The sequence below is a fragment of the Callospermophilus lateralis genome, chromosome 17, assembly GCF_048772815.1.
Source record: "Callospermophilus lateralis isolate mCalLat2 chromosome 17, mCalLat2.hap1, whole genome shotgun sequence".
NCBI classification, from domain to species: domain Eukaryota; kingdom Metazoa; phylum Chordata; class Mammalia; order Rodentia; family Sciuridae; genus Callospermophilus; species Callospermophilus lateralis.
Window position 1 is genome coordinate 34,241,425 of NC_135321.1, and position 25,259 is coordinate 34,266,683.

Consider the following 25,259-nt stretch of genomic DNA (forward strand, 5'->3'; position numbering starts at 1 on the left):
CTATGAGAGTCCCAATGCCTAAGGAAGACATCTCTTGGGACCTGTCCTTGCCTGGAGACCCTTTCTTTCAACCTTCCTGAGTCTGCCTTGTGTTTGTCTCTTTGGACCAACTCAAGGCATCCTCTAGATGCCAACCACAAAATACAACTTGTATAATTTCAGTGATTCTGCATAGGAGGTACATGCTCTGGGATTGGCATTTAATAACTGGCATTGCATAAAATAAAGAGGAATGGTAAAATACATACTAATAACTTATAATTTATATTTTTCTTTACTTAAAACAACATTAAGGGGCTGGAGTTGTAGCTTGTAGCTCAGTGATTGAGCGCTTACCTCACATATGTGAGGCACTGGATTTGATCCTTAGCACCATATAAAAATAAATAAAATAAAGATATTATGTCCATCTACAATTAAAAGAATGTTTTAAAAAACAACATTAAACAACAAATTAAAAAAAAAAAGACTAATAGAGAGACCATAGAAGAAAGGAAGAGCATTATATTTCAGTAATTTTAATGACACTATTTTCTTGCTCTTGGAATAAGGGACCTTACCAATTATATCTCTCTTGCCAGAATAGTGATGCTGCTTGAGTCAGGACACAGACACTCTAGTGAGCTCCAACATGTCCTGTCTGCTGTTTCCTAGTTTCCATGGTTCTCATGTGTTCTGGGGACGTGGGTAGAGGGCAAAAAGCCTGAGTCCTCAGGGAGAATAAGAACTGGAAATGCCCAAAACAACAGAGGTGAGTGAGGAGCAGGATCCAGATCCACATATCCACGAGTGAGCGGGCAGAGCTGCCCCTCCTGAGAGGACCAAGCTAAGCTTGCAATGAAGGCTACAGCCCGGGCAAGATGAGAATCCAGGTCTCCGGATTTCATGGCTCAGGGGAAGATGTGGGCCCTTCTGTTGAACCCAGAGCAAGTATCACTAGGTATTCACACATCCCAAAAGGAGACAGAAAGCAGAAATCTCTGCTTTAAGCTTTGCACACTATGGAATTATACCCAGGGGCTTAGCAGCTGACCAGAGAGTACTCTGGTCATCCCTCCGAGCCACCACAATAACCTCAGCTGCCATCTCATCTATCCCGGCCTCCCTAGCTCTGCTGGTCCACTTCCTGAGGCATTTCTGCCACAGATTGGGGAACCCAGGAGGCTGATCCTATTGAGAGTCTGCTCTGCAGTGGGAACTGCCCTAGAGTATTTCCTCCACCATCTCTTTTGATCTTAATTCCCCTCAGCCAAAGGGAATTCTTTTAGAATGTCTGATGTCACACCGCACTAATCAGGCCTCCGTGTGTGGTTACATGTACATGCACTCATGCTGCAGGGAGGCTCAGTTGTGAGGTTGGGTCTGGAGGGTTGAGCTCCTAGGAAGGATCCTGTATCCTGTGGGCAGTGAGGGCTGTCCCAAGGGAGAGGGAAGCAGGGTGAGTACAGGAGTGGATGCCCTGGGGCCTTCTCCAGCTCAGAATTCAGGAAGTGAGGGAGGGAGAGAGGCTCAGTCCCAAATCTCCACCCAGGCCTCAGAAGAAGGTTGCAACAGAAAGGTGCTATCCCTTTCTTTGGTGGCAGAGCACAGTGGGGCACTCGAGAACCACTGGGGTACCCCTCTCCAGACTGGCTCTGCTCTGGTGGGGTGCTCATTCCAGCTTCTGGAAGCTCTTTTTAAAGTAAGGGAATGCAAGTATATGCAGGAAAATGACTCACACAAGCCCAGTGAGCAGAATCCAGGTTTTACCAGGAGGACCAGGAAAAAAGTAACTGGAAGTTGCACTGTTCATCAAAGCCATCTTCCCAGAGGGGGATGAGGGGCAGCACCCTGGTTCTCAGGGACCAGGAGACAGAGACCTGCAGAGACCCATGGGGAGCAGACATGGAGAGGGACCTTATAGGAAGAGGTGAAGTCTAGTTCCCATCAGAGAGCACAGAGAGGAGGCAAGGAGGGAGGTGGAGGAAGGGGAGAAGGAGTCAGGAAAGAAGCTGGCCTGTCTGTCAGTCTGTCTTTCCACCAGCACAGGCCTCTCCTTACACAGGCAGCCATGACCGGACAGGTGAAGCCTTTCGACCAGCTCAATCATCGTATTTATTCTAATTGTATCGTAATCGTCCCCAAGGAGCCTGGTTCAAATGAGCTTGACATTATTAAAATTTTAATGCCCAGTTTTCATAGCTGAATGAATATTTAAAGGGTATGTCCCAGCTTAAGTTATGATGATGAAGAAATTAATGGAATGTCTTGTTTAATGCATGGATATGTGTTGATGCAAAAAGTGGCAGAGGGCCTGAGAGGGGGAAGGGTGCCACAATCCCAGTGGAAAGGGCTGGGGAAGGAGCCACCTGCCTGTGCACCCTCTCCTACAGCAGGAAGCAGAGGTGGCCCCTCATGGCCAGGACCTCTTGCTCCTCCTGGGGGAGGGGGTGTGGCTGAAAGGGAAACACAGCTAGTGGTGATCCCAGGGGACAGGCCCCAGGATCCTCCAAGGAGGTGTCAGGGGGCTGTTTCTGACTCAGGGAAGGTGGCCCGAGCTGGGCAAAACTCCTCTTGGACACCTGAAGGCCACAGGGCCTCTGTGGGAATGCTGATGACATCTCAGAAAGAGAGTCAGTAAGAAGCCCCTGTACCTGACCAGGCTCCTGCCAGCACAGGCCCAGAGTCCTCTTAGGGGCACACTGCACTGCAGGAAGGAATGGCTGGACAGGAATGTGAGACAGGGGAAGACAGGCACCAAAGGAGTCTGGAGGCCAGGGCCAGGGCCTGAGAAGCAAAGTTACAAGAGCAGGGTAAGGAGATGGTCATTCTGGCCCTTCCCTCACTCTTCAATACTCCTCAGGCCCTTCATTTTCCCTCTGCCTCTTGGGCATCCTCCTGGCCTCTCTCCCTCCTTGGCCAATGCTCTGTTTTGTTCTCTCGTCCCATTTCTGAGGCCTCACCTAGCCTCTTGTCCCCAGGCTAGTTCGATTCATCCACACTTCCCTCCCCAAAGCAGAGTTAGGGCTTGGCCAGGCTGGACCAGGGCAAGGTCAGGAGCAAGGGAAAGAGGTCCCCTTCAAGCCCAAGCCTCCTGTATAACTGAGAAACCCTCCCACCCCAGTCTAACAAGTCATTTCTGCTGAGAGTGGAAAAAGCACAGGATTATATTTTTTCTCACCATCTAGCCCAGCACCTCTCTGACAAGCCCTGCAAAGGCTATCTGGACACTGACAACCCTGAGCTCAGAGTGAGACATGAAAAATCTCCCCAGGAGGCCCAGCACCATGAAAACCAAATCAGTTCTGCTCCACTGATCTGCTTGGAATACCTGTGGGTGCCCAGCCCAGGACTGAGGGCATGTTGGAGGCTGAAAAAGACCCCAGATGCCCCCTGTTTGAAAGCCCAAAGGGAGCCTGGAAAGAAGCCGAGGGACCTGTGTGTGAGGGGGCGAGCCCAGCTCTGGCATGCTTTCCAGAGGTGACAGGAGAGTTCCCAAAGGGCATCTGGCAAGCCTAAGACAGGAGCATGGGTCTGGGAATCACAAGCACCCGGGTTCCATGAACATGGAACCTTCATTCCCTCATTAAATTTACCATGGAAAATGGGGACCAATCGTGTTAGAAATAGCTCTACCCAAGCCTCTGCCCAGAAACAGGACTCACCCCAACTGCTCTCAGGCCCACCCAGAGAAGACTGGTGTGGAACCCAGAAACAGGGAAGGCGTCTCCTCCCCGCAGCCCAGCCTTCTTCCCTACGTCGCCCCTAAGGATGAGGGATCTTCTAAGCACACTCCGCCCCATAATGAAGCCTCCTGCACAGCCTCATTCCCTTTCTCAGCTCCACACACTTTATTCCTCAAAAGCAAGCCTGAATCCCTCACCTCATGAAGGTCAATCCCCAGCCTTGGGTGTGCCTACTATATGGAAAAGAGGGCGGGATTTCCTGTAGTATCCTTTCCCCCTTGGGGACTCTCCAGGCTTTCAGACTAGGGGATTTAGTCTCCTGCTGGGGCTGCCATAGCAAGATGACTGGGTAGCTCAATAACCAAGATGTATTTCTCCATGCTGGAGGCTGGAACTATGAGATCAAAGTTTGGGCAAGGTTGGTTTCCGGTGAGGGATTTCTTCCTGGCTTGAAGGGGATCCCCTTCTGGCTGTGTTCTCACATGGCCTTTCCTGTGTGCGTGTGCCCCTGACGTCTCTTCTTTTTCTCATAAGGACACCAGTCATGTCGGATTAGGGCTCCACCCTTATAATGCCATTTATCCTTAGTTACTTCCTAAAAAGTTCTATTTCCAAATATAGTCACATCGGGGGTTATAGCTTTACCATGTGATTCTGGAGAGAGATGATTCAGTCCACAACAGGAACCCTACAGACTAGCCCTGAAGAATGAATAGGCTGTCAGGAGGAGGAGGAAGCTCAGGGGCAGGGAAAATTTGCAGACCCAGAGAATGGACTTGGAGAAAAAGAGGTGGAGGTAGAGGGAGGTGTGGTACAAGAGGACCAGATATCAGGTTGAAGAGTTTGTATTAAGTTCAGTGGCACAAAGAACTACATCCCATCCCTAGGGCTGGGATGTAGTTCAGTGGTGAAGTGCTTTTCTAGCATGTGCAGGGCCCTGGGTTTGATCCTCAGTACTGCAGAGAGAGAGAGAGAGAGAGAGAGAGAGAGAGAGAGAACCTGGCACCAAACTGTCCTTTCCACATGGATATTTTCCCTGCTGACCTCCTCCTTGGGCCCCTCCTCCAGAGCAGCTGGGGTCACTGATGGAAAATACAGGACAGCCAATCACATGACATCGTTAGCACTGCACCTGCCCCTCCTGGCTGAATCCCAGTTAGGTCTCCTCATTGGCAAGATGGAGATAATAATGCCTTCCTCAGAGAACTGTAAACTTACGTAAGCAAGAAGTCTGTAGAATTATGTGCAGGAGAATATGATGACCCAAACAGTGTCCCGACATCCAGGCCAGACTGTGGGACCCTCCTGGAGTAGAGGAGGCTTAGGGGAAGATGAGGAGGAAGGGAGATCCCTGGAAGAAAGGATGAATCTAGAAAAGGATGGGATGCTGCATTCCAAAAAGCAAACCAAAAGTGACCTGGCTGCCCCCTGGAGCCCCTCTCTCTAGCCAGACACCTCAAGACCTAGAAAGGAGATGGTTTAGAGGAAACCAGAAACATCTTCATGTCCCTCTTTCTTCCCAGGGAGTGGGGTTTGCTTTAACATGACAATTTCCTCTGCTGCCAGAGCTTATATACAATGCATCTTTCTTTCCTCAACTCCATCAGGAATGCCAAGTGGGGACCTGGTGGCAGATAATGACAGCCTAGCCCCTCTCAGTGAACTGGCCCCCCTGTGCCCCTTCCCTGTCTGTTCTGCGTCCTGCCTCCTGCTTCTGTCCTTCCTTGCCATGGCTCTGCCCTTCCCCTGGCCTCGGCTTCACCTTGCTGAGTCACAGGCATCCTCACTCCCTGGCCCCCGCCACCACCGTTGTCTCGACACAGCCAAAACTCACTTTGAATCCTAGACGGGAAGGCAGGCGGCAGCTTGTGACTGGCTGGCCCGACTTCTGTTCCGGAGGGGAATTGGCAGCCCAGTCTAAAGGTGCATTAGGAAGCACAGAAACAGCCTTGGCAGGCCTGGTTCCCAGCCTCCTCCTGCCACAGGCGGCGTGGAGAAGCACATGCCCTTCTTTCTGCCTTGGCTTCTCCATCTCTAAAATGGGGGTGCCCTGCTCCCCTGTCTGCCTCTAAAGGTCTGAGAAGGTGCAAGAAATGCAAATGCAATAAGAGATCTGGAGGGACATGACAGGCAGAAACACTGGCAAAGACATAAAATACATGCTCTGGCATGATTTCTATTATTTTTATTGTCTGAAATACGATGAGAACGCAGGGCTGGCAAACTCACCCCGGTACAACAGGCAAGGGCTGAAGATGGGCTGCAGAGCCAGGATGCTTGGAGTTCAGAGACCCCTAGTGGCCCAAATGGGGCATTGACACGGATCCAGGCAAGAGGCCGGCAGCCAGCTAGCCTAGGGAGTCAGTCTGTTCCCTAGTGTCCTGCTGGCACCTCGACAGCACCAGAGACAAGTGACCGTGCCCACTCCACACATACCTTGAGGGGATTACCCTGGCTGTAATCAGGAGCCCTAACCCTGAACTCTGCCTCAGTCACTCCTGTCCCATAGGTCAAATCTTCCAGGGTGAAGTGAAGCTCAATGCCATGCCCTGGCCTAAGCAGGGGCTCTGTCTGCAACCAGAGACCGACCAGCTTGATTCAGCAAAACCTGCTGTCTTCAGTGACTCAGGGCTGGGTCACAGATGAGCTTTGGGTACATGAGAGCCTCGTGGGTGTAGGAGATGGGGCAGGCATTCCGTCCACCTCAGATTCTGTATCTGGCTAACAAGATCTGCTCAAAGTGGAGGAGGAGCCCCCAAAGGTTCTCCAATCCAGAGAAACCCCCTGAAATAAGGTGCCCACGGGAACTGTGCTGTGAAGGGAGATGGGTGGAGCTTTGGGAGGCTGAGCCTGTTAGCCTCAGGGTGTGGTCAGAGTATGGGTGGGTGTGGTCTATGCACTTGCATCCATGTACCTGTGAGTGTGGGGTGCTGTCCCCTCCTCCCCAGGCCCACTCTAACATTGTCCCTGTGTTCTATTGCAGATGAACCGGCCAATCCAGGTGAAGCCCGCGGACAGCGAGAGCCGAGGAGGTAGTAGCTGCCTGCGCCAGCCCCCTTCACGTGAGGGCCCACTTGTCTCTGCCCCTCACTTCCCCCCTTCCCTTCCCTCTTGTCCGGGTGCAGCGACTCCTTGCTGCCTCCTCCTGTCCCTCTGGGGACCTCATGGTTGGGGATGGGGACAGGGCTTTGGAGTTTGGGGTGACTGATATGGATAGGTAGTGGGGGAAGGGGAGACTGGATTCAGCTGGCTGTTGGTCTGTGCCTCTAAGAAAACAAGTCACTTGTCTTAGGCATTTTTCCGCCTGCTCCTGGACACCCCAAAGGGCGTGTCCACTTCCATGATGTCAAGAAAAGCCCTGTTGACTTTTCCAATAGATGCCTGACCAGGAGGTAGGCAGTGGATATAGCTGTATCCAAGAGTATGCAGGCTGGAGGGGGTATAGCTATGGTGTGGGCGGGTGGACAACAAGGCTGACATGGGACTAAAAATCAGAGAGGTTGATATAAGCAGTGGACAGAGAAGTACATGGTCTCACCCATAAATGCTTGCCCCAGAATGCAGAGCCTGCCAGAGCCTGGCATGAGGTAGCCAAGCCACACTGCAGAGCCCAGGTGTAAGGAACTGTCTCCCTGAAGCCCTGGCCAGCCAGAGGCAACTCTGTCTCCAGGGGATAGCCTCTCTAGAGTCACAGTGCCTTTATGGCTGCACTACTCACCTTCGCCTCAGTTCCAGGAGCAACCTGGGTCCACTCTGGGCACAGAACTGTCCCTAGCACCACCATCACACCCCATAGGGTCCAAACACACTACAGTTTTAAAGAAGACCTCCATCACCAAATGTCAAGCCTCTACCACCCAAGTACTGGCTCCTCCTGCAACAAACTGCCCCATGGTGCAGAGCCTGTCTCACCTCCCCCGATAAAGAGAAAGAGACCTACCAGCCCAAATGGAGGAAACCATTTGCAGACCCCTGCTAGGTCTGCCCTTCCTGCCTTGCCTCCTGGAGGAGGCGGGTTTAATTCTTCCTGATGCTCCTGCTGACTGCCAGCCCCTTGCCACCTCTTACCGGGCCTCAGGCCTACTGGGTCCTGCCCAGCCTCAGCCCCAAATTGTGCTCTCAGTCCCTTCCCTGAGCAGGAAACTCAGTCCCGGACCAGTCCATAACCCCCCCCCCCAGGGGGCGCTCCCTCCTGGCCTCTGGTGAGAAGATCCACCCCAAGCACACACAAAAGCCCTACACACAGGGAAGGACCAGGACAGAGAAGGAGGAACCATCTCCTCCAGCCTTTTGCCGCAATGGGAGAGGCCTTGACCACCCTTCTACCTCAGAGGAAACTCCCACAGAATAGGAACTGCCTAGAAAGGGTCTAGAAATCCAGAACACTCCATCACACTCAGAGAAATGTACCCTGAAAAAGTGACATTGGATACAGGCCCCCACCCCAAGGTCTCCTAGCCTACTCTTCCCCCAGCAGGCCTAGTGGGTCCAGCATGAGGGCCCAGGTAATAGGACAAGGAAATCAGTCACAACCATCTGCTGCCTCTTGGCCAGGAGGGCTTCTTCTGCAAGCCCCTACCACCCTAGGCTGTCACCCAAGTGTCCATGTTCACCACCCTCCCCAGGCCTAGAACCTTCTACTCTTTGAGTCTTTCTGCTCCTTAGCTCAGCAGGGTACTAAGGAATTTCTCTCTCTCTCACCCTTCGCCACTACAAAGATTTACCAGGGTTAAATTAAGGGCAAAAGATGAAATGAGCTAAAGCTATTTACAAATTTGGAGAGTTAATTGTGCTGGAGGGGATTGTAATGTGACTGATCACAGGTGGCCTGCTTGCCCCTCCCAGAACACTCCCTCATCCCCTCCAGCTCAGGATGTTCAACTAGGCACAAGGCCTCTGTGGCTGAGGTCCCCCGCTCACCTGGGCCTGGAGTTCACACACCAGGGCTTGGCTGGCATCTTTGTGCTGCTTGAAGGAGTCATGCCCCAAGATACAGACACACCACCCCAGGCCCACTGAGTCCTTCCTGTCTCGAGGATGCTGATAATCCAGGTCCACTTAGTTGAGGGGTAAAGATGGCTCAAGTGTGAGGGGCCTGAGTGAGCAAAGCCCGCCTGGCATAGGATGCCTGCTTCTGTTCTTTCCCTGGGTAACAAGAGTACATCCTCACTCTTCCTTACCTCGGACTCATGAGGCTAATGGCAGAGCAAGGGGTCTCTCCTGGAAACCATCTCCAGTAGGCAGGCACAGCAGAGCCAGGGTCCCTGGTCACCTAGGCATGCAGGGACTCACCTGCAGCACCCTGTTCAGGTAGCTGGACCAGGTTGCAGCATCAGAGGGAAATCTCAAGAGTACACAGGTAGCTTGCACAGTAGTCCTAGATGGGTGCCCCGGGGAAGGGACAGCTAGAAGCGTTGGAGGAAGTGACATTTGAAGAGGGTCAATTCTGGTCTTGAAGGAGGGGAGATTCCACACCTGGAAGAGAACAAAGAATGGCATGAACAAGGCCCCACCCAGTCTGCAGCTGAAGGGGGTGGGCAATGCCCTCTGCCCAGCAGCCCAGCTGAGCGCTACCTCTAGCCCTGTCGTCCCTCACTTGCCTGGGAGGCAATCGCTCTCTGACTCGGAGTTGCTAACCTCATCTCCTTTCTCCCATATATCTCCTGCCACTGACGCTTGCCCCAAGCCAGATTAATCAGCTCTTTTATTCTTCCTGCGGTAGAAAGGGGAGAAAGAGAGCCAAACCTAAACATCTATCTATTAATTGCATATTCAATATTAAACAGTGAGATGGTCCTGAGTCAGCATTATCACCAAGCTATTTTTTTTTTAAAGAAAGTTGGTTTAAAATAATTTAATATCCATTAAATACTTCTTGGGAGGGGAGTAGGGAGGAAAACTTAAAACAGATTAAAGAAACAGGGGAAAGAAGGATGTGGAAGGACTGTGGCAGGGAGAGTGGGATCAGAAAGGAGGATGTGAGGGGAAATGGGAAGGAGGAGAGAAGAGAAGTGAGAGCAGTAGAGAGATGAGGGGGCGAAGCAGAAGGAAGAGAGAGAGAGACCTGAAGAAAATGGGTTGGGGGAGGAGAATGCAGGGGCAAGAAAGGACATGACCCCACAGGAAGTGGGCCCCAGCCCTGCTCAGTGGTGAGTCCTGTCCTCACCCCAGTTCTGGGAACTTTCCTTTCAAACCACACAGTGTCCCAGAGACTTGATATAGGATGCATATGCCCCTGTGACCTCCACCCAGCTCCCTCTGGTAGCACTTGATGCCGGTAAGCAGCATTTTCTGCTCAGGAAACATGTTGGGGCCCTGGCCAGGTCAGGAGGAAGCTTCCTCTGCCTCACCACACAGGAGGCTGCAGCCCATCAATGGGCTTCTCTGCCCATTCTCATTCTTCTAGAAGTCACATCAGCCCACATGCATGAGAACAGGGCGTCTGGGAATGGGCATGGGTAGAATATGGGCAAGAGGTCTGTGAGTGCAGGGCCTGAGGCTGGCAGGCCACTGTCCTGGCAGGAGCTAGTTCTTCTTCTCCATTGTGAGGCTAGGTCTACCACATGAGAGGCAAAGTGGAGGCTGAGCCCAGCAGGGTCTCAGAGTAACCAGACCAACTTTTGGTAGGTCACTGGCTTCAAACATCCAGGTTTGATGCATTAGGGAGCCTCCCTGAGGGGAATGCAGCCTTCCAGGGTGTGCCATCCCCACCCCCAGGTCTGGGAATGGGAACCCTCACATGCACAATACATACAGCTCGCCGTCTCTGTGGCAGAATCAGGCACAATTGCTTAGACACAGTGCTAAAAGCAGTCACCAGCTCACACAGACCTTTGACTGTGGCAGGTAAGGCCCAAGTTAGAAGGAAGGACAAGCTGCTAAGGAGCTCCCAAGTTCCTCCCTGGTCAGTGGGGACTGTTCTGGGGAGGCCTTTGCCAGGTTCAGGGAAGGGAGGCTGAGAATCTGGAGGAGGCCCCATAAACCAGGGGTGGAGGTCAGGTGAATGCAGGAAGGGGCTGTGCCTGCCATAATGAGACCCTATTTTCCCCCACTGACTACAGGACTGGGGGTAGACTGGAGAGGGACCAGCCATGAAGGGAGCTCCTAGAGGTATTTGTAGTAAACTACTATAGGCAGACACCCCAGGGAAGCTTCTAGAAGGTGAAGAAACTTCTTTATGCCCCACCCACCCTCCCCAAGTCCTGCAGAGTTGCCTGGAGCTAAACTATCCCATTGAAGTTTCCATTTGCTCAGTGGGCCTCCATTTCTAGAGTTGGCATATTTTCTGTGCCTGTCTCTCCCTCTGATTTCTGTGTAACTGTCTCTTAACTTGTCTCTGGTGGGACCTGAGCAGGGCAAGGAAGGCATCAGAGGGTTAGGGCAGATGCAACAGCCATGATTTACTCCATTTCCACTTGCAGCCCCGAGGCAGGTGCTGACCAAGTCATTTAGCCACGGTCTCTCGGCCTTTTGCTGCCCCTGGTACATTTAACGGCATCTTCAGGGTGTCCTTCCCCTCACTGCATAGCACTGGTGTGGTGGCAGAGTCCCGCTGGGCCGGCTAATGAGGTTGGACACAATGCATGTGATGCTGCTCCCAGGCCCTCCCAGAGGCCACGTTCCCCACCATAAACCCAGGCCGACTCCCTCCTCCCAGCCCCTCCACCATCTGTAGCCCCATCGGGTCCTGTGGCTTTTTAAATCCTATTAAGTTCCTCATCTCTCCTCCGAGCATTATTTTATTTCTAAACAGACAAACCACGTGCTGTCCATGCGGGCTCTGAGGGGCTGTTGAGGACCAGCTGAGGGGCATTGGGCCCAGGTGGGGCAGCTGCATGCTCCTGCATGGTTCTGGCCCGGGGACATGGCCTGGGAAACCCATGGCTGCAATTGTTGACCTCCCAATGCTGCATTTCTCACTTCCAGACTCTCTTGGCTGTTCAATTCTGTACACTGGAAAGGCAATTTAGCAAACGTTCAGATGAAATGGACGTGTAGGCTGGTCCCGTTTTATGAAAACGCAATATACAAAAGTGTCTATTTTCCAATCTAGGGAGGCAATGAATGACTGTCTAGACAGGAGCTCCTGGGGGAGCTGAAACCCCTCAAGGGTTCTGCCGAGGAAGCCCTCAGGCCATGCAGGAGGGGCGTCAGAGCTTTGGAAAGCAGAAGGCCAGGTGAAGACTAATCTGAAATTCTCCTGAGTCAGTAAGGAAAAAGGGCCCTATCCTGTTCTAGCACATCCTCCTGCTAGGAAGATCAGGGTGAGCAGAGCAGAGCGGACCCAGCTCAGCCCAGAGGGATGAGAAGGTGACCGAGGTCCCAAAGAGGCCACTGAAGAAGAAGGGACCGAAACCTTAGGGAATGGATTTCTTCATTTCCCCACCAGACCCTGTTCTCAGCACCTGAGACGGCAACACCCTCCTTCTCCAGGGCTGTGTCTTTGCTCTGGGACCTTGGGTGAGAAGGCACCATGGCAAACCAGGGGGACCTTGGCTGGAGAGATCTAATGGTTCTACTGACCCAAACAGGAACCTGGGAACCACCCTAACCCCACCCATGAGTTTGCCTCTCACCCAGCCCCTCACGTTTTTTATCACGTAGCAAAGCCACCACAGTCTTTCTCAGTCTTCTTTTCCAGGAATTAGAACTCCTGTTTTCTCTGCCTCTCCTATCCTGTCCCTCCTGAGATTTCTCAAGTTGTATAATAGGTCATGAACGAGCCCCACGGTTCCTTGAAACATGTCCCAGCAGATTATTTGCATACTTAATTTCTAGATTTATTTTGGACTGATATTTAAGGAAAGACATTATAGTATTCAGCTTGAGAAGTTCAGGTGAAGCTTAAGACAGCACAGCATAGACAGTCTGGGGTACGCTGGGAGCAGCCTGGGAAAGAAGCCACTGTGGGCCCAGCCGGGTCTAAGAGATTTGGAAGGGCTGCAGATTAGCACCTAATGATCGGTCCAGGTTGACCACCCAGGGCAAGGCTTCCCTGAGGGTCAGGAAGTTCTATCATATATCTGACAACCATTCCTCCCATTTTTTAAGTATTCCCATCGTTCTCTACATCCTGGGATAGCATCCCCCTGCCCTGGGGTTTTGTTCTCAATAATTTCTGTTCTTTTTAACTAAAAACTTAAAGGAATCTTTGGCTTATTTATCCAATCCCTTTTTAAAATAGTTTTTTAAAAATCCAGGAAGCCCTCTGCAGTTTACACAACTGGACCCAGATAGCAGCTGCGTGAAGCTAGGTCTTTGTGTCTGGGGAGGGAAGTGGCTGGTAGGGAAGGGTCCCTAGGGAGGGCCCAGAAGGCTCCAGAGGGGCAGACAACACATTATAAATACATCTGTAATTCCCGCCATAGGTGTGAAAATATAATTAACTGCAAACCTGCTGAATTTAAATGGACTTTGGGTTTTCAGCTGGGGGAGGGGGTGTTGATTGATCTGCATTTTGTTGCTGAAGTTTTTTTAATGCATTGGGAAAGTTGAGTTGAGACTCGCAGCTCCTCCACAAATTCCCTCTGGCCCTGGCTAATTTAGCAAAGGACTGTTTCAGGGGAAATGGGATATTAATCATAGCAAATGGCCTTCTGGATGATATTTAAAAGCTGCCTCCTGCCTGTGTGCCCAGGAATAGGAATGACAGAGAAAGAGAACTAGGCCCCCTCTGGTATCCCAGCCCATCACCAATCCTATGGCGTCCCGTCCCCAGCACTGTGTCAGCAAGGAGGAGGGTGATCCCACTTCTTGAAAGATGGGTTAGATGAGAAAGTTCACAGTGACAACTTTCTGGGCCAAGCTGTCCTCAGTGCTATATTGAGTGAACCCTAGCATGGGTGTCATGTGTCCAATGTCCTGGCACACCCTACGGAGTACAGCCTGATAACAGCATGGGCGTGACAAGGGCATGGAGAGGGGAGAATGGGAAGAGACAGTGAGTACCAAAGTTGAGAGGAAGCAACACCTGCCTGCCCTCAAAGGATGCTCTCCAAGAGTAAAGCTTCCAGGCTAGGAAAATGATCTGAGCCAGGGCAGGTGCAGGGCACCTCCATAGCCAGAAAGGGGATCTACTATGAGAAAAGACAAATGAGAACCCTGAGTCCCAGAAGCTATTTTACATGGAGGTATTTATGCAGGGGAGGCCATCTGAGGCCTTTGGGCAAGCAAGTGACATGGTAGAAGTGATGCTTTAGAAACAGGAGTCTGGGGAATTCTCAGCTACATGGTGGAGAGCCAGAGTAGGGAGGTGGACAGGCACAGGGCTGGGCTTCAGAGCCAGGTTCCTTGATTCCAATTCCTTGTCAGGCTGCCCAACCCTGAGAGCTGCATCCTCCTATTGCAAAGCGATGTCATCTCTTCCCTGAGCCACCATAGGTAGAACAGTCTGAGAACGGTGGCATCTCCCCTGATGGCACCTAATGGCACTTCATCATCCAAACCCTGGTCAGTCCAGCCAGTTAGACTGTCTTCTTAGCTCTTCTCCAGTGGCTTCCCAGCTCAGTTATCATTTTATTTTTAGAGTCTAGTTCATGGGAGAAGAGGGGAGGTGGTAGGGTGGGGAGTCTGACAAGGTCAGATGAACCAAGTGCTAATAGGAAGTATATGCCCAGGGTTGGAGATGAATTGATCACATGAATTTCCAGAATGGCAAAGGACAAGGAAGCTTTGTGCCTTCCTGGAGGTGGTGATAATGGGGATGATAGGAAGCGTTTAGATTCAGTATCATGGACAAAGTCGTGAAAATAGAGAGAAGCAAGACAAACACATGGCATCTGACATTCTTAAATATTATCACAAAAGAATTGGCTTGGCTGGGCTGGGGTTGTGGCTCAGAGGTAGAGTGCTTGCCTAGCATGTGTGAGGCACTGATTTCGATCCTCAGCACCACATAAAGTAAAATAAAGACATTGTGTCCACCTATAACTAAAAAATAAATAATCTTTAAAAATAATTGGCTTCTCTGGAGAGACGAGTCCACTTTCTGGAACAGGAAGACCCATATTTGGTGCACTGTGGTCTGATGGCTCCTGCATTCCAGGGCATGCACAACTATGCTCACACGCATGCAGTCTGAGTCTGGGGATCCTGTCTCTCCTGGTCCTTTGGCCCAAGCATCCAGGCCCATCTTAGGGTCTTGTTTCTCTATTCGTGCTCCATGTGCTTCCTCCAGATCAGACAGTCCCTGTTGGACCTGCTCCTGCTCCAGCCTGACCAGGGCAGATGGAGTACAGAGGACCAGTGAGTACTTCCAGAGCTCTGGAAGTAGATAATTAGAGACAAATAGTCCTCAGTCCTGTCATTCAGTCATGCAGAGCTTCCTGTCAGTGTGCCTTGAGCCTTGCAGTGACCCTGCACAAGTGGCTAGACATCACCCCACTTATGGAGAGCGGAAACAACAGCTGACAGAGAAGGGTGACTTCCCCAAGACCACACAGCCAGTAATCGGTTTTCAAGCTTCAGTCCTGGGGAGGCCTCCATGCCTTGCTGGCTCCCCACAAGACTGGGCTGGGCTGGGCTCTCTCCCCAGCATCTGTGCTGACCACCAGGTCCACAGAGGATGAGGCTGGACCACCACCTGCAGGATGGACAACTCCCACTCCTCACCCATGCCCTTTGGGAGTGGGAACTAGAAGACCTGTGTAGATGCAGGCCCTGGACAGGGTGTTAGGGTTCCAAAGAAAGACCTCCACCATGAGGCAAGGAGTAGGCACCTCCGCCACAAGGGGGTAAGCAGAGGGCATGCGAATTAAGCCATAGGTTCAAGAGCCCTCTGTCACCATGAAATACAGACCTCAAAGCCACTCCTGCCCTGCCTAATACCTGCTGCCTTCAGAACACCAGGCCCATACTCCCCTCAGACAGTCCTCTCTGACCCTCCCCAGCTGCCTGGCTGCACTCATCATCTAAACCCTGGTCAGTCCAGCCAGTTAGACTGTCTGCTTAGCTCTTCCCTACTGGCTTCCCAGCTCAGAGCTTCTTTCCTGCTCTCTGTGTGCACCGTAAAGTCAAGCATGGATGTTAGTTTCTCATCTGTGAAGACTGTGTCCTTCTTGAGGGCAGGCGTGTCTGTCATCCCCAGAGGCCCACTGGACACCAGGCCGTGCTTGACGCCAGTCTCCCACCTGTGTCTTTTAACAGGAACCTGCTCCACCCTGCAGGCTGTCTTCCTGTCTAGAAGCAGCCCTCGTTTTCTTCTCCCCACCCCCAAGCCCCTCAGGCAGGGGTGGGGGTGGGCAGTGGGGCCGGTGCCACTGACATTGGCATTCTCCTTGCAGCACATCTTAATAATTTAATGGCTATTAGCAGGGCCGCTGTGGTGGGGGGGAGGGGGCCGCGGGGGGAAGATTTATAGAGAGAATTCACTCCAGGTTGGGGTTTTGTCTTCCTCTGTTTTCCTGGCATTTATCATGCATGTTTTAATTTGGATCGGAGAGTTGCTACCATCTGGCCATTATCGCAAAGAAATATTCATTTTCGCTGAGTGACACGGGCTCCATTCATCACGGAGTGTGCTGATTGCCCTGTGAGTGTGGGGCTGCACTTTCTCCTTCATTGGAAATGAACCTTGAGCTGTGAGCAGGTCCAATTTGCCAGGAGCAGAGCCACAGGGTAAGCAGCTGCCACTGACCCTCCCAGCCAGGCAGACAGGAGGCACTTCAGAGGACAGCCATCACACTTTCCTGCCTCCCCAACCGCTCCCCAGGGAGGTCTTGGGGTCCATCTCAATCTCACTCCAGGCTCCTGAAAACCAGTTTCCTTATCAGTCTCCAGGTCCAGGGTGTCAGGCCAGAGAAGTGGCAAAGGAGACCCTCTGCCCTTTCCCTGGGCCCCCACCTCTAACAGAGTCACTGGTGCTATCCCATCAAGAGTGTACTTGGCTTGAGCCATCTATCTCCACCAGAACATTGGTGTCATTTGAGATCAGGGCTATGTTGGGGGACTGTAGGGCCTCCTTTATCTCTCCTCACGTATGATGACACCATCAAGGCTGGATCCATGGGAAGAGGTGAATCTGCCTCCAACTGGGACATTTCTTTTTATTGACCTGTCACTCACCATGGCACGCTATCAGGGTCTACTGAAGGTCTCTTGTCACCTGTGGGCATGGGCCTAAACATAAGGATGGGACCCCTTAATTAGACTGGACCCTGCTTCAAACCCACTCAGTAAGTAGTCATCCTAGTCTGCAAAACAGAGATAGGAGGAGAAAACTTTCTCTTCATTGTAGTTGGGAGTGGAGGCTAAGAATTGGTTGGGCCCCTCTGGATTGAATGCCCTCATGGGAGGAAGGGTTAAGAAAGTACGGTTTGACACAATCACCATGAAGTCACACATCCAGCCGAAAGAGATTCAGATTCATAGGAATGAAGACTCCAGCAGAGCAATTCCCCCCACCCCACCTCTGCCAGCATTAGATACTCCAAGGGGAAGAATGAATTAGGGATGGCGCCACAGAGTGATATTTGCCTTGCCAGAAAGAGCTTTCATCTACAGTTACTTTCCTCCAGGTCTTGGCAGGTACCCAGGGGCTGACTGACTCTTTCCCTTTTTTAAGGTCTGGAATCAGACCCTAAGCCTAAGGCCCCAATCCCCCAACAGAACTCAGGATTAACCAAGGCCTAAGGGACCCAGCTGAATCCAAGGGCAGACCTCTGTGAGCTTTGGTGCCTCTTCCCCGTTAGGGCAGAAAGCCACGGGCCACTATCCATCCAGCCCCAATACACTCACTGTTCTGGAAGCACCGAGTGAGGGTCCATTTCTGGCACTCCATACCCTTACAGAGACATATGTCAAGGAGACTTTTGGCTATGGAGAGTTCACAGTCTCGCTGGGGACTTGGATAAAATCAATGAAACAACCAGAAGAAAAGACAATCCATCCACTGAGTAGACCATAATAAGTGTCACCAGGTGCTAACAGGAAACGAGCTGACTTTCACAGCCCTCCACCCCACCCCAGGGGCCAGGACCTTCCTATGTGTCTGTGTTTCTTTCCCCCAACTCCATGACTTAGGTATTGTTGCTCCATTCATTGTATACACGAAGCAAATGAGGCTCAAGTGTTCATGTGCTGGGTCATCAGCTAGTGGATGGAGCAGCTAGGAAGAAGATAGGCCTCTGATTCCCAGGCTACCTGGCTCCCAACACCTCCCCACTGGGGGTCTGGAAAAGCATGAATGGCACTGTGTAGGAGATTGCATTTCAAATGGTAGGAATAGGCCGTGACCTGGCCTGGACCTGCAAGAAGGCCAGGAGGGGAGCAGAAAGATTCTTCACATGGGACCTGCGTCCTGTCCTTAGCCCTAGCTTTCTACCCTGGCAGTTGTTAAACTAAATTAGCAGGGCCTGCCAGACCTCTCCTCCCTCCAGCAGCCTAGGGTGGAGTCTCCTCTCCTGGTGGAATGCCGAGACATTCCGGAAGGTGTGAGGGGGTGGGGCTGGGCCCCCACCAGAACACTGCCTGCGCCTCCTCCCCTGGAACTCATTCAGTGACACCAGCAGCTCTGAAACATCTGCTCCTCCATCCCGGACCCGCAATTTGAATAAATTACCCCGACGTGGCAGCAGCCTGTTATTAATGGCTCGAGTTTTATAAGATGCTTTAGTTTAATAACACTGTAGCCCGCCGCTGAGCCTCTCCCGGATATTTTTATATTTCGCCCCTTCGCCTCCCCCTGCCCCTTGCACCCCGCGGCCGCCTCCAGGGCTGGGTCCCAGCCACACACACACCCCTCCCATCGCCCCTCCCCAGCGCTCTGTCGCCCACTCCCGGCCCCCAACTGCGCCCCAGTCCTCCCTTCCACCACACCATGCTCCCCCACTACACCGCCCAACTGTCACCTTCACAGAGACAGGTGGGGGACGCCAAGTTGAGTGCCCCTCCCCCTAAAGAAGCCCACCAGGACCGCGTGGCTGAGGGTGGGGCGGTGCATAGAGGGCACAGTCCCCAGGCCCTTTGGTTTTGCACTTCTCACTGTACAGCCAGCCCTCTGCGGACCTGGTAGGAGCAGGAGAAAGGGTTGCCTCTTCCCAGTTGGTCTGGCAGCGCCACAGCTTGAGGCCCGAGCTGCCCCTGGGGTTCTTCATCCTTTTGTTGGTTTGTCTTCAGGCCCACCAGTGCTCCTGGCCCCTTCTGCAGGAAGCCCTCCCAGATTACAGTGGCCAACACCTACAATAGCCCTTTGGGCTCTTCCTACAGTGGCAGCTTCATCTCTTCCCCACTGCCCTCTGCCCAGCGTTTTCATCCGTCTGCCTTCTCATGGACTGCTCTGGGGCCTGACCAGCCCCTAACCCTTAGTCATCCCTTCTAGAATCTCTAACTAACAGTAGGTGCTCACACGTGTTTTCAGTGTGGCATCTTCAACAAGTCTGTGTGCAGTGTTTGTGAGGGTCTGGCCTTGGGCAAAGATGGATATACTCTCAGAGAGGGAGGAAGTAGGCCAAGGTGTGGGGTAGGGGTGGGTTAGTTGGGGATATAGAATAGAAAAGGTTGCCTTCAAATAAGTAGCCAGTGGCTTCATGTCCTCAACTGGTTCCAAAAATGTAATCCACAATCACCCAGCAGGAAGCACAGAGATAGGACACAAGCTCCTTGCAAGCTCCTTGCTGGCAGGTGACTGGCACCCCACTGGAAATGGCCCCAGATTGGGGAGCCTGCTTCCTGGAACGCCATAGAGTGACTGTGTCTGGAAACAGAAGGAAAGGGCATGGCATGGGGGCTAGTATGTCCCCTCAGACAGGAGGCTAAACTTGCAGATTCTGTTTCCCAGAGGGTTCTGTTGAGTCCCAAGAGCCCAGATGTGGCAAGCCCCAGAGAGGACTACTTGTAGGACACTTCCAAGCCAGAGCCAAATTTAACCGTGCAGCTCCCTGCTCCTGGGGACCCACAGGTGAGTCATTCACTGGCTCTGGAAGGATGTGCTGTGCCCCCTTTCCTCCCCACTCCACCCTTACCCACCCAAGGGCTGCAGGAAACTCAGACTCTGGCTGCTTCCCATTTGCTCTAATGTTACTGCAGGACTCTGTCTTTTGCTAAGAGCCCCACCATTATAACATAATTACTGCTGAAAATGACCTTTAAAATATGTTTTAAATTCAAAATGTCTTTAAACCCTTCACTGAGCACCATTTTTCAATTTCAACGACTGTTTTCCTTTTTGGGGAAGTGAGGAGTGGGGAGTGAAGGAAGGAGCCCTTGGCTTGGATTTCAAATGTTAATTTCTCCCCATTGCAGAGGAAGCTTCGCAGGGGGCCTTGGAGGGCCAGAGGAGGGAACACAGCCCCCCCTTACTCACAGCCTTAATGTTAGGGGCCTGAGTCTCTAGAGGCAATAGGCTCTGCCCACAGCTCCACCCACTTATGCCTCTGTCCCCAGCCTGCAGCCTGAACTTGTTCTTTGGAAACACCACCAAAGGAAGGGCTGCAAACAATAGAGCTTGGGGTAGTTCCTTCCCATCCTCCTCCAGTTTTGCTTTCTCATTTTCTCTTCTTCATGCAGCATTCAGTTTGCCACTTGCTTAGCAACCTGCAGAACCCCCTTCCCCATTGCTGCAAACTGGGGCCCCCTCTACTCCCTACTCCCTCACCTCCATCTTTTCCCTGGCCTGCCTGGGGCACCTGGTCCCTCAGACAGCTTGTGTTCCTTGCCACTTCTGCCCATTCTGATGGATAGCAGACCAGGAGCACAGCTGGTAGAGGAGGTCAGGTACAATAGCTGCAGGTGCCCCGACCCCTGCCCTCCTGGTGGCTCACACCAGCTGGTCTTGGAGGAGGGTGTGACTTGCAGATATCCACAATGCTTCAGGGCCACATTCTCTATCCTCATATTCCATAGGAAACTGCTCTGCCTCTCTCCTGGAAGCATCCCCAAGCTGCTATCCTCACTAATCCATGCCCCACCCCCACTCCTTTTCCACCTCAGGAAACCTGCTACCTACCTACTGGTTGTCACTCCTGCATCTTCAGATGTGGTCTCTGGTTTGTCCCCTCCTTCCTAGGGCTTTTCATGCCAGGCTTCTCCTTGTGCAGCAGGTGCCCTCCTCAGAAGGGGGCTTCCAGGGACTTGTCACTAGTGGGTTATATGAGGGATAATTGAGGCAGTGCCTGTTAGAGATAAGGGGACAGAAACAGGTTGAGGCCTCCTGGCCCCTTAAAGTAGGTACTTCAGGGGGCTCAAGTCATGCTGGCAGCAACAGGATCTCTATTTTCTCCTTCTACTGGGATGAGGCCAATATGAGCCACAGGAGAGGAGAGAAGAAGGAGGTGATGTAGTGGTAGGTAGGATCATTAGCCCCTAAACTCCATCCATCCCTACTAGGGAGGGGTGGTCAGTGGACCTCAGACAGTTCTTTCAGTGTATTCTTGGAACTTTCCCTAAATGTCCCCAATTCCCACATGTGTCCAACTTGTTCACTCTGTGAAAGTCAAAACACATTCCAAACCAAAATAATGCAAGCTCTGTCCAGCTCTTTGGATCACCTGAGTTTTCAGATTGCCCACCTCCCCTCTGCCTGCCCAGGCCTGGAGCAGGCAGGAGGACTTGACTGAGGTGACTAGAACAACAGAGAAGGAAGAAGGGAGAAGGTAGATGTCTGAAGAGAGCCCTGCGTGTTTCATGATATATAGGAATAAGAGAACACATCGTTTCCCGAACTGTATCATAAATATTGTGTTTATAACATCAATTAAATGTTGTTGACTTAAATCACTTATAATGGTGATACTGCCACTCAAGGAGTCATTAGCAAAGCCAGTACCTCTCACTCCTAGCAGGGGCCAACAAAGCTGAGGCTTCAACCACCTCCCAGATGGTGACTCCCAGGGCTTAAGGAATAGGGAGAGGAGGCAGCATGGGAAAGGAGAGCCCCCACCACAAGGTGGAGATGAGCGGGAGAAGCCACCTGGGCCGATACCCTACCCTGCACAAGGCAGCCCCTGGACAGTCACCTCCAGGAGCATCCTTCACCCAGGAGCTTTCCTGCAGGGGTGGAGGCTCTAAATCTGGGACTGAGGGAGGCAGTGGTTTTGCCAGAGAATGCTGCAGTGGGCACTGGGTCCCCACAGGGAGCCATGCTCACGCACACACACGTCTCTCCCTTCTTGTAATGTTGAATCTGGTAAAGGATAAAGACAAGGATCAGTCAGGAGTAAGAGCATGTGTGGCTATCAGGGATGGTGGGAGATACCTGCAGTGGCCCTTCCCTCTAACTGAGGCAATGGGACTCACTGAAATCACAGAAGGTGATACTGGAGTCCTCACTTCCCATAGCCTTGATCATCTGCCCCTCTCCTCAATTCCTCACCTTCTCTGAGCCTCCTCTGCCTCTGGGATGACTGCCTTCCTCCACCTGTGCCTTCCCGCCACTCTACATGCACACAGTGGTCCCATCACAATCTTTGATCATTCCCACTGAGAGGGAAGTCCAGGGTCTTACCTCAGTCTTGCTGCCTCAGTAAGCCCTTGAGCACTTGTTCCTGCCCCCTGATCTTGTGGCTGTTCCCTTGTCCCACCCTTGCACTATCTATTCCCTCTGCCAGCCTTCTCTCCCCCAGATGCCACTTCCATTCACCATGTCTCAGTTCCTATGTCCCTCTCACTAAGGCGTGTTCTGACTTCCAATTTCATGCAGCTCCAGCTAGGGGTTCCATCTGCCACCTTGTTTTTATTTTGTCCATGGCACATATCTCTATCCTGATCTTTGCTAATCATCGTTCCCCTCTCCCAATTTAAAGATGAAATCCATGCACGTGGGGATTTTCTTTGTTTCCCTCTGTAATTTGTCACCTTGTACAGTGGCTGGCTCAGAGCAGGGGCTCAGAAAATTAATGGCTGAATGCACAGGATAGGGATCCATCTGGGCAGTTCTGAGGCACATAATCCGATGGGATGCCATCAGCAACATCTATAACAACAGGGGTTACATATACCAGGGTCAGAGGTGAAGGGAAGGTCCCACCTTCAAGGAACCTCAAAAGCATCAGGGAGCTCCAAGCTCAGGTGTGCTTTGTGGGCCTGAGAAGCTGGGAAACTTCCTAGTGATGAGGGAGCTTACAGTAAGCAGAAGATCCAGGTGGTGAAGGGTTATGGGCTCCAAGCTCCAAGCTCTGGGTCTGAGGAGTACAGGCTGCAGGAGAGCATGCGTCAGCCCACTGGACTCCAAAGGGAGTAGAGAAGCGGGAGGAGGCATTGGATCACAGGGCTGGGAATGTGACTCACTCATCCTGGCCAGCTTCCAGAAAATTCTGTGCAATCAAGCAGAGAAACACATTTGAGAAAACAGAATTGTGGAAGTAACTTTGAGGCCTCCGTTGCCATGGGAACATATCTGTAAATACTTAACTGCAAACATTAAGTGACATACAGGGAGGAGTGAGGCAGGGTGCTGGCTGGCACCGTGGGAGACAGCCCAATCCACTGGTGCCCCCGTTCATTGCAGCCCAGGTTTCTCAGCCTTGGAGTCCTTCCCCTTCTTCATACCCTCCTTCCAGGAGGGCAGGGTTACAGTTCTCTGCTAGTGAATCCCAGGATCCAGTGACTGGGCCTCTGGCCACTCCATTTATCACCCCTCACTTCTAAGGCATGGACACAGTAAAATAACATAGAAATCAAGAAAATCTTTGCAACAAGTGAGTTTGAGAGATCCATCTGTTTTGCCTTTAGGAGCACCTGGACCAGCTTGTGATTCAGGCCCCCTCCTCTCATCTGTTGTGCTCAGATCTCCCACAGCTTCTTTGCCCAGGGCACCTAGCCAGTCCTACCTCTCCCATGGTAATGGCAGGAGGCTTGGGAGAGAGCTCCTCACAGAGCCCTCTGTCCTGGCTAGACACTGGCCTGTCTGCTCTGGTCCTGCTTTGAGGTTCTTAACCTTTCTGGGTCACAGACCCCTTTGGGAAACCAAGAATGGGTTTGCATCCATCCGTTCAAGTGTTCCAAAAAGGTTAGGGAGCACAGCTGTCTGTCAGGCCCTTTGCAAAGAGCAGAGTGACCCCTGCCCTCCTGGGACATATGAGTTAGGGAAATGGGCAGGCTGTGTGCAAGGAACTCAATGGGAAGAGATGATGACAGCTTGTCAGTCAGTGTTCAAGGTCAGGAAGAGGCTCAGCTTATGGTAGAACAGCAGGAATATACACAGGGGGTGGGGCAGATCCTGTATAATTTTGTAGACCATTTTAAAGACTCCATCTTATTCAGAGTGAAGCAAGAGGCCAACAGGGGGCTTGAGCAGAGTAGCAGCATGCTCTGTCTAGCTCTGGCAGCTGTGTGGAGACAGCATGTAGTGGGTCAGGTAGAAATAGGGGACGGAAGGTCACTGCAGTGATGCAGAAGGGATGGACACAGATAACGGCATGATCCTGGCACGGGAAGAAAAGCCACACTCCTTCTCCCTGGAGGAGGAAGCATTTACAGATCCTTGGACAGTTTTTCCAACTCTCCAGATGCTCCTAGACCCCAGGGTTCAGCTATAGCCACCCTGATTTAGATCCCAGCCTCTCAGGTCTCCCACCTCAACTCTAGTTGACACTGCTAACCCTCAGCCTATTTGTGGAGTGAGGCCCAGCACAGGCCACAAGAGGGGACAGTTAACAGTAAAGCCATCAGTGGCAGTACCTCTGACCAAAGGGACTCCTGGCTCCAAAACACCCAGCAGGCTCCACTCAATACCTAGTCAAAACAGGCTGCTGCTCACCTAGCCTGGCTTCTGGTCCCTTGGATGACCCGAGAAACATGGAGGAATCTCACAGATGTCACGCTGAGTGAAGGACGCCAGGCCAAACAGATATATAACTAACAAAGTTTCAATATCAGCAATATGAAACACTGGTGGACAAGTGCAGAGACAGTGTCCAGGGAACTTTCTAGGGAGAACTTTCTGCTCTCTGTCTTCATGGAGCAGGAGAGGGTGTACCCACATTTTCAAAGCTTTTTAAATTACACATGTACAATTTCGCATATTTCACTGTTTACAAATTTTATCTTTAAAAAATAGGCTTTAGAAGTATGGCATATCCCAGACAGAAGTAGGAGTCAACTGCCTAAGAAGACTCTCCCGCCAAGGAAAAATGGTCCCTTACCCTTGTGGGGTGCTCGAGGCAGCTGCAGGGAGGGGAACTTCTCTGTTAGAGGAGTGCAGGTGGAAAGGTTAGAGATCGATGTTGGAATAAAGTGATTTTGCATTTTAAAAGGGAGTTCTGAAGAAAGCAATGGTTATCCACACTAATGGTGGGACTCAAAACCCTTGGCAGCTAGTATGTAGGGGCCTCCCAGTCCCAGCCAAGTGCTATACCTTGCAAATAATGTTCTGTGTGGCCATGATGGGCAGAAGAGCAGGACAGAGAAGGAAGAAACCCTGTTCTTATCTCACCCCTTTCAGCTGTCTCTCTACCAGCCTCCCAGCCCCACATGGCTGCCTGGCCTTTTCCTCCCCCGTTCCCCTCGGATCCTCCTTGCTATCATATCTTCTTTTGTAGTTATAGGTGAGCCATCTAGAGATTCTGTTCTTAGTCTGATGTGTTCCTCACCTGGCCCAGACCAGGTCCCTGTGGGTGGGAAAAGGCTAAAGGAGACATTCTGCTCCTTGGGTACTGCTGA

General features: G+C 51.9%; 1 protein-coding gene and 1 long non-coding RNA gene across 29 annotated transcripts in view; one reads left to right on the forward strand and one right to left on the reverse strand.

The window, feature by feature from the left end:
- Celf4 (CUGBP Elav-like family member 4) overlaps positions 1 to 25,259 on the forward strand; it is a 291,753-nt gene that overhangs the window by 219,514 nt on the left and 46,980 nt on the right. For 13 of the 26 annotated variants that reach the window (XM_076836608.2, XM_076836627.2, XM_076836609.2 and 10 more), the window contains exon 3: positions 6,649 to 6,727. In XM_076836608.2, coding sequence (XP_076692723.1) covers positions 6,649 to 6,727 — 79 coding nt within the window. The remainder of the gene's footprint in view (positions 1 to 6,648; positions 6,728 to 25,259) is intronic. The other 13 variants (XM_076836618.2, XM_076836628.2, XM_076836621.2 and 10 more) reach the window with 2 other exon arrangements.
- LOC143382530 (uncharacterized) overlaps positions 20,614 to 25,259 on the reverse strand; it is a 42,829-nt gene continuing 38,183 nt past the window's right edge. For 2 of the 3 annotated variants that reach the window (XR_013089010.2, XR_013089009.2), the window contains 3 exons: positions 22,723 to 22,912; positions 22,455 to 22,572; positions 21,375 to 21,783 (listed from right to left, as the gene is read on the reverse strand). This is a non-coding gene — a long non-coding RNA (uncharacterized LOC143382530). Of the gene's footprint in view, positions 20,774 to 21,374; positions 21,784 to 22,454; positions 22,573 to 22,722; positions 22,913 to 25,259 lie in introns of those variants that run through there. The other variant, XR_013089011.1, reaches the window with a different exon arrangement.